A 15,888-nucleotide genomic window follows, 5' to 3' on the forward strand; every position below is an offset into this window, starting at 1 on the left:
TGAGAGTTTTAAGTCTCAAACTGACTACTTTTTATTGTCTACTCCCTTTTCCAGATATAAATGTCTTTAGGCATAACCTTATTAACATTAGAATAAGTTCAATAGGAATAAATCTGGATGATTAAAATGACATACCTTCTTACCACTAGTAAAGATTAGAGGAAATAATAAAATATATGATTAAAAAATATTTCATGATGACTTCAGGCTTTCTTCTCACTATTTAAGTAAGTATCTTATGTCTCCTCAGAACCTAAGTGTTATCTATTTAAAATTTTGCTCTTTTATAATACAATTACTTGCATATTTAAGTTTTGGTGGAGGTGGTGAATAATGAAAATATAACAGGGAGACACCATACCACTTTTCTTCAGTGATCTCTTTCTGGGGCAAAATATTATACTTCTATCAGATTTCTTTATTCTTTTAAAACTTTTAACAGTTTCTCTGATTCTTTCCCTCAACATAGAATGGTTTATTCCAAAAAAGCCCATATACATATTATTTATTTTCAATCTAATTAGTGCCTATTATTTGGTGTGTATTGTTGGATTGAACACAGAAAGATAAGATAAATGATAATGGTTAATATCTGTCAAGTGTTTATTCTGTGATAAATGATGTTCAGTTATTTATATGCATTATCCTGTTTTTAAGTTTATTTATATATTTTGGGCACCTGGGTGGCTCAGTTTGTTAAGCAACTGACATTTGATCTCAGCTGAGGTCATGATCTCGTGGTTTGTGAATCTGAGCCCCCTTCAGGCTCTATGCTGACAGCATGAAGTCTGCTTGGGATTTTCTCTTTCTCCCTCTCTCTTTATGCCTCTCCTCCCTTGCTTTCTTTCTCCCTATAAAATATAAGTAAACATTTAAAATGAGGTTTATTTATTTATTTTGAGAGTGAGGGAGAGAGAGAACCCCAAGTATGCTGCATGCTGTCAGCGCAGAGACTGAAGCAGAGCTCGAACTCATAATCCATGAGATCATGACCTGAGCTGAGATCAAGGGTCAGTCGCTTAACCAGCTGAGCCACCCAGGTGCCTCTTATGTGCATGGTCTAAGTATATACCCCCAAGAAAACTGGGTAGTTATGTTGTTTTATCCCTGCTCTATGTTGAGGATACACTGGTATAGTAACTTGCCATATAATTACATCAGTAACTTAAAGAACATAAGGAGGTTGTACAGGAAACAAATAAGTTACATAAGTCACTTAGTCCAAGGTCCCAGTTAGTAAATGTGAGAAGCAGCAGTGGCTGTTCCCTTACTTAAATCTAAACCCATGCTAACCACCTCAGTATTTCAAAGTCCTCAAGTTTTTCTGATTCTGAATGTTCAAATATCATGCAGTATATACCTATATAAGAAATATTGACTGCTATTTGCCAGACACAGAACACTGTACTGAATTTATGGAGGACAGCTTGAGGTTTGATCTTAAGGAAGAACTTATGAATATTTAATATGCATATTAAAATGTGGTGATCATAGCCAGCATCCTTGGGAGCATGATCTATGCAGAAGTGTCTTAACCTAGGTTGACAATTGGAGAATTTATTTTGGAGATAAGAAACTTTAACTGAATTCTGAGGTACAAATAGAAGTAAGTCACCTAAAGGAACCAGAAGGGCTTATTATAAAAGGTGGTATCCTGCAGTGAATGAGAATGGAGGGATTCTGGAGCCAAGTTTTTACTCTACAAATTTGGATTCTGAGCCTAGTAGGTGGTATCAACAGACTTAATTTCTCTGTATTTCAATTTCCCCTTCTGGAATATAATAGTACTCACCTCATATTATTGTTGTGTGGATTAAATGAGCTACTAAAAAGCATTTAGAAAAGTGTCTGGCACACTCTGGAAAACAGTATGGAGGTTCCTCAAAAAATTAAAAATAGAATTACCCTATTACCCAGCAATTGCACTACTAGGTATTTATCCAAAGGATACTGGTGTGCTGTTTCGAAGGCACACATGCACCCCAATGTTTATAGCAGCGCTGTCGACAATAGTCAAAGTGTGGAAAGAGCCCAAATGTCCATCAATAGATGAATGGATAAAGAAGATGTCGTATACACACACACACACACACACACACACACACACACACAATGGAGTATAACTTCGTTGATCTCTTCTATTCGTCTGTTATTGCACCCAAGGCCATGATCAACTTCTGGTCTGAGAGCAAGTCCATCTCTTTAGCAGGCTGTGTGACCCAGCTCTTTCTCTTTGCCCTCTTCATCGTGGCAGAGGGATTTCTCCTGGCAGCCATGGCCTATGACCGCTTCATTGCCATCTGCAACCCACTCCTCTACTCTGTCCAGATGTCAGCATGTCTCTGCACTCAGTTGGTGGCTGGTTCCTATTTATGTGGCTGCATCAGCTCGGTTCTTCAGACAAGCATAACATTTACTCTGTCCTTTTGTGGTTCTCGGGCCATTGACCACTTTTACTGTGACACTCGCCCACTTCAGAGGATATCTTGTTCTGACCTCTTCATCTCTAGAATGATTTCCATTTCTTTATCCAGCATCATCATCTTGCCTACCATCATAGTTATTATTATTTCTTACTTGTATATTGTGTCCACAGTTCTCAAGATACGCTCCTCTGAGGGACGTAAGAAAGCGTTCTCCACTTGCAGCTCACACCTGGGAGTCGTGAGTGTGCTGTACGGTGCTGTGTTTTTTATGTACCTCACTCCTGACAGATTTCCTGAGCTGAGTAAAGTGGCCTCGTTATGTTACACCCTAGTCACTCCCATGTTGAATCCTTTGATTTACTCCCTGAGAAACAAAGATGTCAAAGAAGCTCTAAAAAAACTTCTAGAGAAGAAAAATCCTAAAATTTGATTATTATTTTTTTCCTCCATTGATTTTGTGGTTATTTCTTTCATACTCCTTGTATCCATTAATGAAAGTTATTCCCTTAAACATCATAAATATATTATCAGAAGCTTTTTTCTGGTGAGGTACCTGGAACATTGTTCATCTTGAACGTCTCAGATATTGGAGATGTCCTGGATATTAGAGAAGCATTTTTCATGATAAACCTTCCCACTATCTCAAATAACATTCTGTTTCACAGAATTGATTTGTATTTGCTTAATGGCTTGCTGCTGAGCACAAATTTTATAGTTAATATAGTGTATAAACAATGTTTTGTGACCTCTTTGTTTTGGAAGGTCTCCTTGCTACATGACATAATCACTAGTATTGACAAGAATGTTCAACTTATTTTAAAAAAATAATGTTTTCCATTTATATAACTACTTTGTTTTAGCATGTTATGTAGTTATTGAATTTTCATTTTGAATCAAATATCTGATATGTGTTATATCAAGAGGAAGTAATAATAATAAAAACAGATAATGAGTAATCCTTGCTATAATGATTAATTTGGAAATTTTTATATCAAATGATCTGACATTGTAGAGTGTTCTGAGACATTGCTAGTTGTTAAATCCTAAAATAAAGAACCAAAATTATAGATAGAGACCTGCAAATATTTTTGAGCAATCATTGCCTCAATTTGGGTTATCATGCATTGTTTTCCTGCGTTAATTATTGTGAAGAATATTTAATAAAGGTATAGAGCAAGTTTAGCATTAACATAGCTTGTTGTCCAAAATTTACTCATCTATGCCTATGAATATTTATATATTTGATTAGTTTATTGACAGTGTAATATGTCTTGTGGTAGGCTCAGGTATAAATAACGTTATTCTTTAGGGAGCTTACAATTCAGTGTGAGAATCACATCCTTGCGTGCACAAGAAATCCAAATCCACAGATTTCTATGCCAAAGATAAACATACAGATTTCAAAGTGGGGTGCCTGACAGTGTGTCCCAGCAATCAGAGAAAGTCTTTATGTTGTATTGAAGATCTATTTAAAGGGAATAAGATTGGAGTCAGTATACTACTGTATCAATCATGTTGTTGATGTGGGCTTGAAGTATACCAACGTAATTGAAAGAAAGGTGATTTGAAAAATTGTAGGTTAGACACACGGAACTAATTACCTGCTTAGTGTGAGGGGAGTACAACAAGGAGGTGTGTCTCACCATTTTTGGTCTTGTATGATGTGTCTGGTGATGGTACCAACAGATAAAAAGTTAAGGAACTCTTAGCAAACTAGGAGTAGAGGGGCATTTCTTTAACTTGAAAAGGAACATCTATAAAAGCCTACAGGTGAGATTATATCTAACGGTGATGAAGTAGAAGCTTTCGCACTAAGATAGGCATTAGGCAAGAACGTCCTCCCTCAGCACATCTCTTCAGCATCCTTTTGGATGTCTTAGGTAATGTCATAGAAAAAGAAGAAATGAAAGTATAATGGGATGAATGATGTCTCTCCAAACTCACATGTTGAAACCCTAACCCCATAGTACCTCGGTATGTGAGTATGTTTGAAGACTGAGCCTTCAAGGAAGTAATCTAAATAAGGCTGTTACAGCTGGGTTCTAATACAGTGTGGCTGGTGTGTTAATAAGGAAATATTAGGACACACAGAGAGATGCTAGAGGTGCATATGCACTCAGAGATGACCGTGTGAAGAGGGAGCAAGAGGGCAGACATCTGCAAGTCAAGGACAGGAGCCTCAGATGTTTACTTACGGCACCCTGATTCTGAGCTTCCAGTCTTCAGAACTGGGAGAAAAAAATTTGGCAGTTAGGGCACCCCGTCTGTGGTATTTTATTATGGCAGCCCTAGCAAAATACTATAAAGCATTATACACAATGAAAGGAAGAATAAATCGATCTTTGTTCACAGGTGACTGTAGAAAATCTGAAAGAATTGCCCAAACACCCTCCTAAAACTAATAGGAAATAAAGAAGTGTTGCAGGATACATGGTTACTATTCAAAAGTTAATTGCTTTCTATATGAGCAATTAGAATTTATGCAATGAGCAGGTAGAATTTAGAATTAAAAACACAATGCTATTTATGTTATCACTTTCCCTGATAAAATACTTAGGTATAAATCTCACAAAATAAGTATAAGATCTCTAGGAGGAAAGGTATAAAATTCAAATGGAAAAAACCAAAGAAGACCTATATAAATGGAAAAGCATTGAATGTTCATGGAGAGGAAGACGATATTGTCAAGATATCATTTCTTCCCAACTTGCTCTATACATTCAATGCAATCCCAATCAAAACTTTAGCAAGTAATTTTTTGTTATTGACAAATAACATATTAAAATGAAGTTATATGAAAAAGTAACAAGCCAGAATAGCCAACACGATATTGAAAGAGAAGAGCAGAATGGGAGGAATGATACTACACAACATCAGTTATACACAACAATACAGCTACAGTAATCCAGACACTGTGGTATTGGTGAAAGAATAAACAAATAGATCAATTGCGTAGAATAGAGAAACTAGAAATAGAGACACATCGATAGGAGCAAAGCAAAGATAATACAATGACGAAAAGACAGGATGTTCAATAAAGAGTGCTGGAATACTTGAACATCCACATGCAAAAATGTGAGCATAGGCATAGAGTTTACAACATTCACAAAACTTAACTCAAAGGAGTGATAAACTTAAGTGTAAAACACATAGTTACAAAACCCTTAGAAGATAACATGGAGATAACATGGGAGAAATCTAGATGACTTTGTGTTTGGTGATGCATTTTTATATACAACACCAGGGCATAATCCATGAAAAGCATAACTGATAAGTTGAACTTCACTAAAATTAAAAACGTCTGCTCTCTGAAGCACACTTTTAACAATTAAGAAGAAAAGACATAGCCTCAGGGAAATTATGTACAAAAGATATATCTAGTAGAAGATATCCAATATATGCAAAGAACACTTAATACTCAAGTGTAGGAAAAAACCTTACTAAAAATGGACCAATGACCTTAATAGACACCTCATCAAGGAAGATATGCAGGTGGCAGATAAACATATGAAAACATGTTCCATTCCATATACAGTGAGGGAATGTCATGTAAAACAACAATGGGATACCACTATGCACCTATCAGAATAACCAAAATGCAGAATACTGACAACATCAAATCATTGCATGTGGAGCGACAGGAACACATAAGCATCACTAGTGGGTAATGCAAAATAGTACAACCACTTTGGAAGACAGTTTGGCAGTTTCTCACAAAACTAAACACACTCTTACTGATCTATGATCTACCAAGAATGCTGCTTGGTATTTACCCAAAGGAGGTGAAAATGTATGTCCATAAAAACACCAGCATATGGAAATTTATGGCAGGTTTATTCATAGTTGCCAAAATTTGGAAACAACAAAGATTTCCTTCAGCAAGTGACTGGACAAATAAACCGTGGTGTATTCAGGCAATAAAACATTATTTAGTGCAAAAAACCCCCACATTGAACTATCAAGCTGTGAAAAGACCAGGAGGAATCTTAAATACGTATTACTGAATGAAAGAAGCCACTCTGAAAAGAATACCTATGTATGAGTCCAAATATGGCATTCTGGAAAAGCCAGAACTATAGAGTGAGGAAAAAGATAAGTGGTTGCTAGGGCCGTGGGTGGAGGACGGGATGAACAGCGGGGTAGAAAAGATTTTTAGGGCAAAAGATTGTATGGCTCCATCATTATGGATACATGTCATTTATATTTGTACAAACCATAAAATATCCGATACCTAGGGTGAAACCTTAGGTAAACTGGATTTTGGATGATGATAGGTGTGACCATAGGTTCATCACGTAACAATCTGGTGGGGAATGTTGGCAATGGAGGAAGGTATGCATCTGTGGGGGCAAGGGATATCAGGTAAATATCTCTGTACCTTAAACTTCTCTAAAATGTAAAGTCTTACATAAAAAAGAAACAAAAAGAAAGAACAGTATACTACTACTACTACACCCCTATTAGAATGGCCACAATAGAAACCACAGACTCTACCAAATGCTGGCAAGGATATGGAGGAACAGTAATCCTCAGTCATTGCTATGCTGAATGCAAAATGGTATAGCCACTTTGGAAGACAGTTTTTCGATTTCATGCAAAACTAAAAATCCTCTTACTATACAATCCAGTAGTTGTGCTCCTTGATATTTACCCAATCAAGTTGAAAACTCTCACGTCCACACAAGATCCTGCACACGAATGTGTCTAGCAGCTTTATTCATAATTGCAAAAACATGGAAATAACCAAAATATCCTTCGGCAGGTGAATGAATAATAGACTGTGATACATCCAGACAATGGAACAATATTCAGCACTAAAAGGAAATGAGCTAAGGGACGCCTGGGTGGCTCACTTGGTTTAAGCATCCAACTCCTGATTTTGACTCAGGTCATGAATCCAGGGTCCTGGGATTGAGCCTGGTGTCAGGCTCCAAGCTGGGTTGGGATCTACACTGGGTTGTTTACGTTTCTCTCTCTCTCTCTCTCTCTCTCTCTCTCTCTCTCTCTCCCTCTGTCCCTCTCTCCAGTTGTTCTTTCTCTCTGTATCTCCCTCTGAAAAATAAAACAAAATAAAGTAAAAAAAAAATTAAAAAATGAGCTAACTCTCATGTTGTGGAAGGATATGAAGCAGCTGTAAATGCATGTGATTAAGTGTAAGAAGCTAATCTGAAAACAGTACACTATATAACATTTTTCAGTTATTGTACCTTTTTGGAAATAATTTTTGTATTTTTGTTATTTTGTTTTTTTGACTGTATTATTCAAACCTGTTTGCTCTGAGAAACCCTTTGTGTCCCTTTCCAGAGGCACAAGCTTAGGCTTGTGTGTCCTCTTGGATGACAGTGGATTTATAAGGTAAGCTTTGGCTGTGTCCTCCCATGAATATTTTGTTGAGTGATGTGCCACTGTAGGTTTCCCACTGAGCACAGAGACTCCACAAATTTTCTTGTTCTGTTGTTTTGAAAACATTGTGGGACATCTATTTCTCCATTGTCTGATCCAATTTTTTTGCCCCCTCTGCAAGGATGGTCTTTAAAGCCAGTCTTTGAGGTTTGCTCCAATCCCAGAAGGGCCTTCTTAGCTGTCTCCTTCCCTGGTTCTCTCTAATATACATCTAGTTGGTCTACACTTAGATTTTTGGTCTCATGGAGCTACCAGCCTCCTCTTAATGTCTTATCACCAAATGTGCATTGTGTTTGAGAGTCACTTGAGCTAGAATTTTCCCACACTTTGCTCAAAATAAAGTCAGTTCACTTGAGGAGAGTTTGGAGCCTCTGTTAATACTGCCTGCCTTTCATTCCAGGTAAAACCTGTGTTCAACTGTTCTGGAACTGGAACAGGAGCATGACCAGTTCTGTCACAGTGACACCCTGGTTTATGAGCAGGTTTTCGCTGAGGTCAGTAACCTATGGTCTTCTAAGCTTATCTCTCTTGGCAAAAAACCTCTATCCTTTGAACTGACTCAGTTGAAGTTGAGTCCTATAATTCTTGGCCTATCATGCTTGGGGTAGACCTATCTTATGAATAGATGCTGGGTAGAGGTAGAGATCTCTAGACCTTTTAGCTACTATTGCCTTGAGTGGAGCTTCTGCAGCATGGAGCTGGAAGGGGTAAGAAATGTTTTCAGACTGCCACTCTCAAGGTGATAGAGTAGCCCTTGACTGGGATCTAGGGGAAGAGGAGTCTGCACTTGCCTGTGTGCTTCCTATCATGCTGGGCTGGGAGACGGGGGAGACAGAGTAGGCCCTGTTCAAATACATGTCATGTGAATGTTCATATTGATTTTATTCACAATATCTAATCAATTGCCCATCAATTTAAGAGTGCATAAACGGGGCGCCTGGGTGGCTCAGTCGGTTGAGCGTCTGACTTCGGCTCAGGTCATGATCTCGCGGTCCGTGCGGTCCGGGAGTTCGAGCCCCACGTCGGGCTCTGGGCTGACCGCTCAGAGCCTGGTGCCTGTTTCGGATTCTGTGTCTCCCTCTCTCTCTGCCCCTCCCCCATTCATGCTCTGTCTCTCTCTGTCTCAAAAATAAATAAACGTTAAAAAAAAAAAAAAGAGTGCATAAACAAAATTTGGTGTATACATGCAACTAAAGATGGAATGCTACTGACCAATAAAAAGAGTGAATTACTTCTACACAGGACAAAAGGAATAAATTCAAATTCATTTCACTCACTTAAAGAAGCCTTCCAGGAAAGAGTGCATATCACATGCAGGTTAAATAGGTAGATAAATAGATGGATGTGCAAAAAAAAACAAAAACAAAAACAAAAACAAATCAGATCACTGGTTATCTGGGAATGGGATTGGAAGGAGGCATGACTTAAATAGGGGCATGACAAATCTTTCTGAGGTGATAGAAAACTTCTGTATCTTGGGGTTCCTGGTTGGTCCCGTTGGATGAGCAGGTGATTTCTGATTCCAGGTCATCAGTTTGAACCCTATACGGGGTGTAGAGATTATTTAAATAAATAAATAAATAAAAAACCTTTGAAATAACAGTTTGGAATCTTAATCTAGTGAGGGTTTCACTGATGCATAAAACTGCCAAAATTCAGAATTGTATACTTTGAATGAATACAGTTTATTTTACAACTATTTCTCAATACAGTGGTTGAAGAAAGAATTGGGCAGATCTTATTTTTTAGATTGAAGGAGTTGCATTTTAGAGCAATGGTTCAGAGATGTTTCTCTCTTTCTCACTCTCTCTCTCTCTCTCTCTTTTTTCTTTTGGATTGAAGTTTTAATGTTGGCCTAAAAACAGGAAACTACTGAAGGCATAGAATATATTTATTATATAAAAAATCTCAGTGATAAAAGTAGGCTCAAACCTTTTACTATGATCGTTAGTATAGCAGCTGTGGAATGAGGTTTCACTATCATTAACACTATTATTTAAATTAAGAAAGCTTTATTAGTTACTGGCAATGCAGTCAGCTATATGACACATTTAATGGGAAGTCATTAGATGAGTTTGAAGATGTTCCTTATGTGCATAAAGTTTTAGATAACAAGGTGGGTGAAACAGGTGAAAGGGCTTAAGAGTACACTTATCATGATGAGCACTGATAATGATGTATGGAAGTGTTGAATCACCATATTGTACACCTGAAACTAATATAACACTGTATGTTAACTCTACTGGAATTAAAATAAAAGCCTTAATAAAAAATCATGTAATCTCAAAATTAAAATATTAGTTGTATGTTATTAAATGGTTTTGTATATGACTTGTACTACAATGATACGTTTATAAGTGGTCCTGTAATGCATATATCATATTCAAAGAATTACATATACATATATGTTTATGCATTTCTGCATCTATTTTGATACATTTATATTAATATGCTAGCTATTATTATCATTATTGTTCAATATATCCCTGCTTTAAGAACTTAAATTGTACGGTACATGCATCCTTTTTGAATCAAAAAAAGGAGAGGAGTAATTTCCTAATAGGAGTGAGAACAGAATATACCTGACTGCAGGTGTATGCAATTCCTATAGCAACACAGAAATTTCTTGACATCAGGAAAAGGGAAAAGGTCAGAATTGAAGAATTATTGTGCATGTCTTGTCATGGTGAGGTCTGTTAGCTTCTACATCAGCCTGTGGATTCTTTTCTGAGTCAGCTGCATGACATTGGACATATATTGTTCTAGGTTCAGTGATTGGTATTCCTTTCAAAGATAACCTGGTGTGAGTGTGTGTGTGTGTGTGTGTGTTTGTGTGTGTGATTGTGTGTATGTGTGTGTGAGAGAGAGAGAGAGGGAGAGGCAGAAACAGTGACAGACAAAGACCGAGAGAAAGAGACAGAAAGACCACGTTAATGTTTGTATATATGTGCATGTGTGTGTCCAATGGTGGTTGTGGCAGTGTAGCACATAGTGAATATAGAGGAACATTGTTCTGCCATGGCAGTTAGCACTATGATTAGGGTCTTTTTTTCTCAGTTTGATAAAGGATTACTAATATCAATTGATGAAGATTTAAAAAGTTAGGAGCCTCTCTCATTTCAGGTTTATCTGGAGTACTGCCTGAGGGCATCTGCATTTTATTCCCTAAGGAGGCTTAGTAAACTATGCCTCTTTCTTTTTTTTTTTTTTTTTTTAATTTTTTTTAACGTTTATTTATTTTTGAGACAGAGAGAGACAGAGCATGAACGGGGGAGCGTCAGAGAGAGGGAGACACAGAATCTGAAACAGGCTCCAGGCTCTGAGCTGTCAGCACAGAGCCCGACGCGGGGCTCGAACTCACAGACCACGAGATCATGACCTGAGCCGAAGTCGGCCGCCCAACCGACTGAGCCACCCAGGCGCCCCTTGATGAAAATATCTTTCAACCTAAACATGTTTCTGCTTCATCTCAGGAGAGACAAGACACAACCTTAGCACAGTGACCACTTATTTGAAAATCGTAAAGTTTTTCTACCCAGTGAATCCCGTATTTTCCCTAGTAATCTGCAGTTTTTAAAATGTGGGTGAAAGAGATGACATTTGTTAAAGTATAAGAGAGGATTCTTAGAGAAAGACATGGGTAGAGAGATGACTAGATAAAACATTTGATGATGAGATACTATTTTGCATTTAATTGGGTGATGGGCTAGATGGGTGATGGGTATTAAGGAGGGCACTTGTGATGAGCACTGGGTGTTGTATGTAAATGATGAGTCACTGAATTCTACTCCTGAAACCAATATTGCCCTATATGTTGGCTAGCTAAAATGTACATAAGAAAAATAGTACTAAATAGAAAAAAAATAATTTGGACCTCTGTTGCCTTTTTGATCATTTTACAATCTTTTCCATTAGTTTCCTGCAGAGAGAAAGGTAAAGAAAGGTTATTCTGAAATGACGAAGTAGTAAGCGTTTCTCAAGCTCTGTCTATGGAAATGGAAGCAGATACACTTGGAGAGCTGGGGACACTTCATGGCACAGAGTGTAGAGAAAGGGGCAGAGAAAGTTAGTGTCTTCCTCTCTCAGATGTAACATGAATAGTGTTGAGAGCAGGAAGAAAGGACAAATCTGATGTGGATTTAACAAACATGCGAAATTTACATAATTCAATCATTCAAGTGACTCTATGGTGGAGATTCTCTTATACACCCCATTTTTCAGGAGGAAATAACAATGCGGAGATACTATGTAACTTACCTGAAGCTACAGGGGCAAAAACAGAATTTGAAAGCTCTGTCTGACACCTGAGCTTATTTTCTTAACTCTTACTGATGAACTATTCTTACCCTTATATTTCCTTCCTCATTATGAGGTAGCATTTTCTCCAGCACAGATGCTCAAACATTAGAGTCATTATTCACTTCTAGGTCATTCTCATGAATGGAGAAGAAGGTTCTCATGAACCTCATGAAGAAGGTCAGCTTCCTTAGCATGAAAAATATGGTCTGCATGATTTCCACGAATTTCCTTTGAAGTGTCATCCCTCACTTTGTCTTGTGCCTTACAAATCACTTACAAACTTCATGAAGCTCACCATATACTTAACTCTCCTTTTGCACAGAAAGCTATTTCATTTGGCTTAGTGCTATTTGTTTTAAAATGTGCTTAGGAAGTGTTCTGTGACCATAGGACCACTCACCTTTAGAGACTGCACTTTCTTTGTATTTTCCATAAATGCCTTTTTTCACCGGACTAACATATAGCAGCTTAGTTCTCTATAGCTATTTCCCCCTGATTTCACAGTGAGCTAAGCACTGAAGTTATTTATACATGGAAATTTCACAGGACAAGGGTGCATCAAAATTCAAAATTACCAATGAGATGAATTAATTTTCACTAAGCCATATATAACAAAAATGCATTATCTTTATTTTTGGTTCAATTGCATTACAGTAGTTTTGTGAAAGGGAGGATTTGCAAAAACAACTGATCTAAGCCAGAGAAACCATTAACTAAGAGTGTGAATCATTCAGTCCCTGGACAATTGAGCGACTCACATGTCACCCTTAGGACACTGTACACTCTATAGAGTATCCGTTTTTCTCATTCAGCACTGAAAAAGGTTTCTTCAGTAAAGCTGATACTTTGATCTGTCTTATTATATCATATTTTGTTACATCTACCAATTATGTACGTTAAATAACATTTGTTACTGACTCAAGATAGACAATACATCCCTTAGAGAGCCAGCGGCAAACTTGGAATATATTTTCCCTAAATTCAAATTACTTGGCAACCATTGTCTTTACTCAAATGAAGATGAAGTATGGAGAAAGCCATTCCACCCCAAAATTAACAGCTAGACAAAATATAGACCAAATGTATTCTTCAGCTATAGGTACGTGGGATTCAAATAAATAAACTTTCTAAAATTAAATATTTCAACCTCATTGGTTGCATTCTTCGCTTCAATGCCTCCCCAGATTGTCATAATATCGGTGCCTTTCAGTTATGTCACTGTTAAGATAGAATTAAACAAAAATATTTTTTTCCCCAGACTCTTTCTCAAAGCTTCTTTGACATCTTTGTTTCTCAGAGAGTAAATCAAAGGATTCAGCATGGGAGTGACTAGGGTGTAACACAACGAGGCCACTTTACTCAGCTCAGGAAATCTGTCAGGAGTGAGATACATAAAAAACACAGCACCGTACAGCACACTCACGACTCCCAGGTGTGAGCTGCAAGTGGAGAACGCTTTCTTACGTCCCTCAGAGGAGCGTATCTTGAGAACTGTGGACACAATATACAAGTAAGAAATAATAATAACTATCATGGTAGGCAAGATGATGATGCTGCATAAGGAAAAGGAAATGATTCTAGAGATGAAGAGGTCAGAACAAGATATCCTCTCAAGTGGGCGAGTGTCACAGTAAAAGTGGTCAATGGCCCGAGAACCACAAAAGGACAGAGTAAATGTCATACTGGTCTGAAGAACCGAGCTGATGCAGCCACATAAATAGGAACCAGCCACCAACTGAGTGCAGAGACGTGCTGACATCTGGACAGAGTAGAGGAGTGGGTTGCAGATGGCAATGAAGCGGTCATAGGCCATGGCTGCCAGGAGAAATCCCTCTGCCACGATGAAGAGGGTAAAGAGACAGAATTGGGTCACACAGCCTGCAAAAGAGATGGACTTGCTCTCAGACCAGAAGTTGATCATGGCCTTGGGTGCAATAACAGATGAATAGAAGAGATCAATGAAGGACAGGTTGCCTAGGAAGAAATACATCGGTGTGTTCAGCCGGAGATCGGTCATAATAATGGTCATCATCCCAACATTACCCACAAGGATCATGGCATACACAAGCAGAAAGATCAGGAAGAGGAGAATGTGGAGCTCGGAGCTGACCCTGAAGCCTACCAGGATGAAGTCAGTCACTTCAGAGTGATTGTTTGTTCCTCTGTCACTCATGGCAGAAACATGCTGAGAGGCACAAGGAAAAGCAAAGAAATGAAACCCGTGCTTGGTTTCTAGTGACACAAATAATTTCTTACGTGTAGAAGAAATTAGTTATATCTTAATTAAATATTGCATATAAAGCCATGTTAATGTCATGAAGAATCAGGAATTTGAACTAGATAATACGAAGTCCGTAAAACTGTTATTTTATTAAGCAGTGAAAGAAGTTAATGGGTTATTGCATTTTAGATCATTTTTTTGCTGAGTATTCACCAAGAAAGTAACATAACATATTGTCTAATGTTAGTGACATTTTGAATTTCTATTCCCAATATATTTATCATTAAATAGTTGTCTTTAACTAAAGTAAGAATATAACCTAAAATGCAGGGAATACATATAATCTGTATGATAGTGCCATAGCCATCATGATTGCCCATCACTTCCTGAATTATTAAAAGACAGTGATATATTTAGATACATTTTTACCTTCTTTCACCACTACTATTTGGTTTCCATTGTTACTGTGCCATCTCCAAAAATAGAATAAAAGGCGATAAGTTGTTGGTAATTAAAATTAATAACATCAAAACAATCACTAAACCTAGATATCATTTTCTAACGCTCTTTCCAAACCTGTGTTCATTTTCTCAGGTCAAGGATATTCCTCCCAAATAGATGCATTTTTATTGCCTCATTATATATATTTTCTTTCCATTACTAGTTGTGTAATTTAATATATTACATATTAACCTAACCATTTTCTTTGAAGCAGAGAAATAAGCTGATAACCATTCCAGTCCTTACATGACAATGAATAACTTTTTATCAAACCTGCATCAATTCAAGAGCTCTCACTTTTTAGTCAAGGTAAGTATACTTAAGGAATACCTGCCTTATATTCTATTATGCCTTATATATCTTAAAATAAGGACAATGGGATAACCATGGATATTTGAGGACCATAACAACCTTCGGTCTCCAGAGTCCATGATCACTTGGTAGAATATCAACAGTGCTTACTTTACTTCTGATACCTTTCTGCAGGAGTTTTCCACATTGAGGTTTTGTTCATCCTCTGTGATGGATTCCATTGGGAGAGGAGCAATCATAAAGTCAATTATGGAGACAGAAGTGCAGGCTCAAGGGCTGTTGTCCATGAGGACTGCAGTAACCTCAGACATAAGCAAATTATCTAGTAATAGTCCATATATGAGGAGGTTTTCTTCTCTGGTTGTGTGTATCCTTTGGGAAATTTCTCTGGACTTTATTTTCTTCATTGACAAGGAAAGACGTTCTGGTAATTATCATAGCATAGATATTGGTAAGCATAAGGAAACAGATTTAAAGTTTGTGCTATTTAAGTTTAAAACGAATGAATATATTAAATCATCATAAATTACATTTGCTATGCTTTAAAAAAAGATAGAAGTTAACTCCAAATTATGATTTACCTGTACTTCCTGATGTCATGCCATGACAAATGCCCTCTAAGTCACAAAGTCAGATAATGTTTTGCTAATTCTAAGCTTTCTTATGTTTAAGTACGAAATTTTTTGAAAATATAGTGGAAGAAATGATAATTTAAAAAATATTCTA

At 37.3% G+C, this 15,888-nt stretch overlaps 2 protein-coding genes across 2 annotated transcripts; one reads left to right on the forward strand and one right to left on the reverse strand.

Moving 5' to 3' along the window:
* Positions 1–2,112: 2,112 nt before the first annotated feature.
* On the forward strand, positions 2,113–2,856 carry LOC115518714 (olfactory receptor 9K2-like). Its single transcript, XM_030322266.1, has one exon. It carries the CDS (start codon positions 2,113–2,115, stop codon positions 2,854–2,856), a length of 744 nt encoding a protein of 247 aa, XP_030178126.1.
* Positions 2,857–13,338: 10,482 nt separating this feature from the next.
* On the reverse strand, positions 13,339–14,322 carry LOC115518715 (olfactory receptor 9K2-like). The gene has a single exon (XM_030322267.1). It carries the CDS (start codon positions 14,299–14,301, stop codon positions 13,339–13,341), a length of 963 nt encoding a protein of 320 aa, XP_030178127.1. The 5' UTR covers positions 14,302–14,322.
* Between the last annotated feature and the right edge of the window lie 1,566 nt (positions 14,323–15,888).

The sequence above is a fragment of the Lynx canadensis genome, chromosome B4 (assembly GCF_007474595.2).
Source record: "Lynx canadensis isolate LIC74 chromosome B4, mLynCan4.pri.v2, whole genome shotgun sequence".
NCBI lineage: Eukaryota > Metazoa > Chordata > Mammalia > Carnivora > Felidae > Lynx > Lynx canadensis.

Bases quoted from the DNA above. Each gene is read 5' to 3' on its own strand.
- LOC115518714 (XM_030322266.1), top strand. From the start codon at position 2,113: ATGGAGTATAACTTCGTTGATCTCTTCTATTCGTCTGTTATTGCACCC.
- LOC115518715 (XM_030322267.1), bottom strand. From the start codon at position 14,301: ATGAGTGACAGAGGAACAAACAATCACTCTGAAGTGACTGACTTCATC.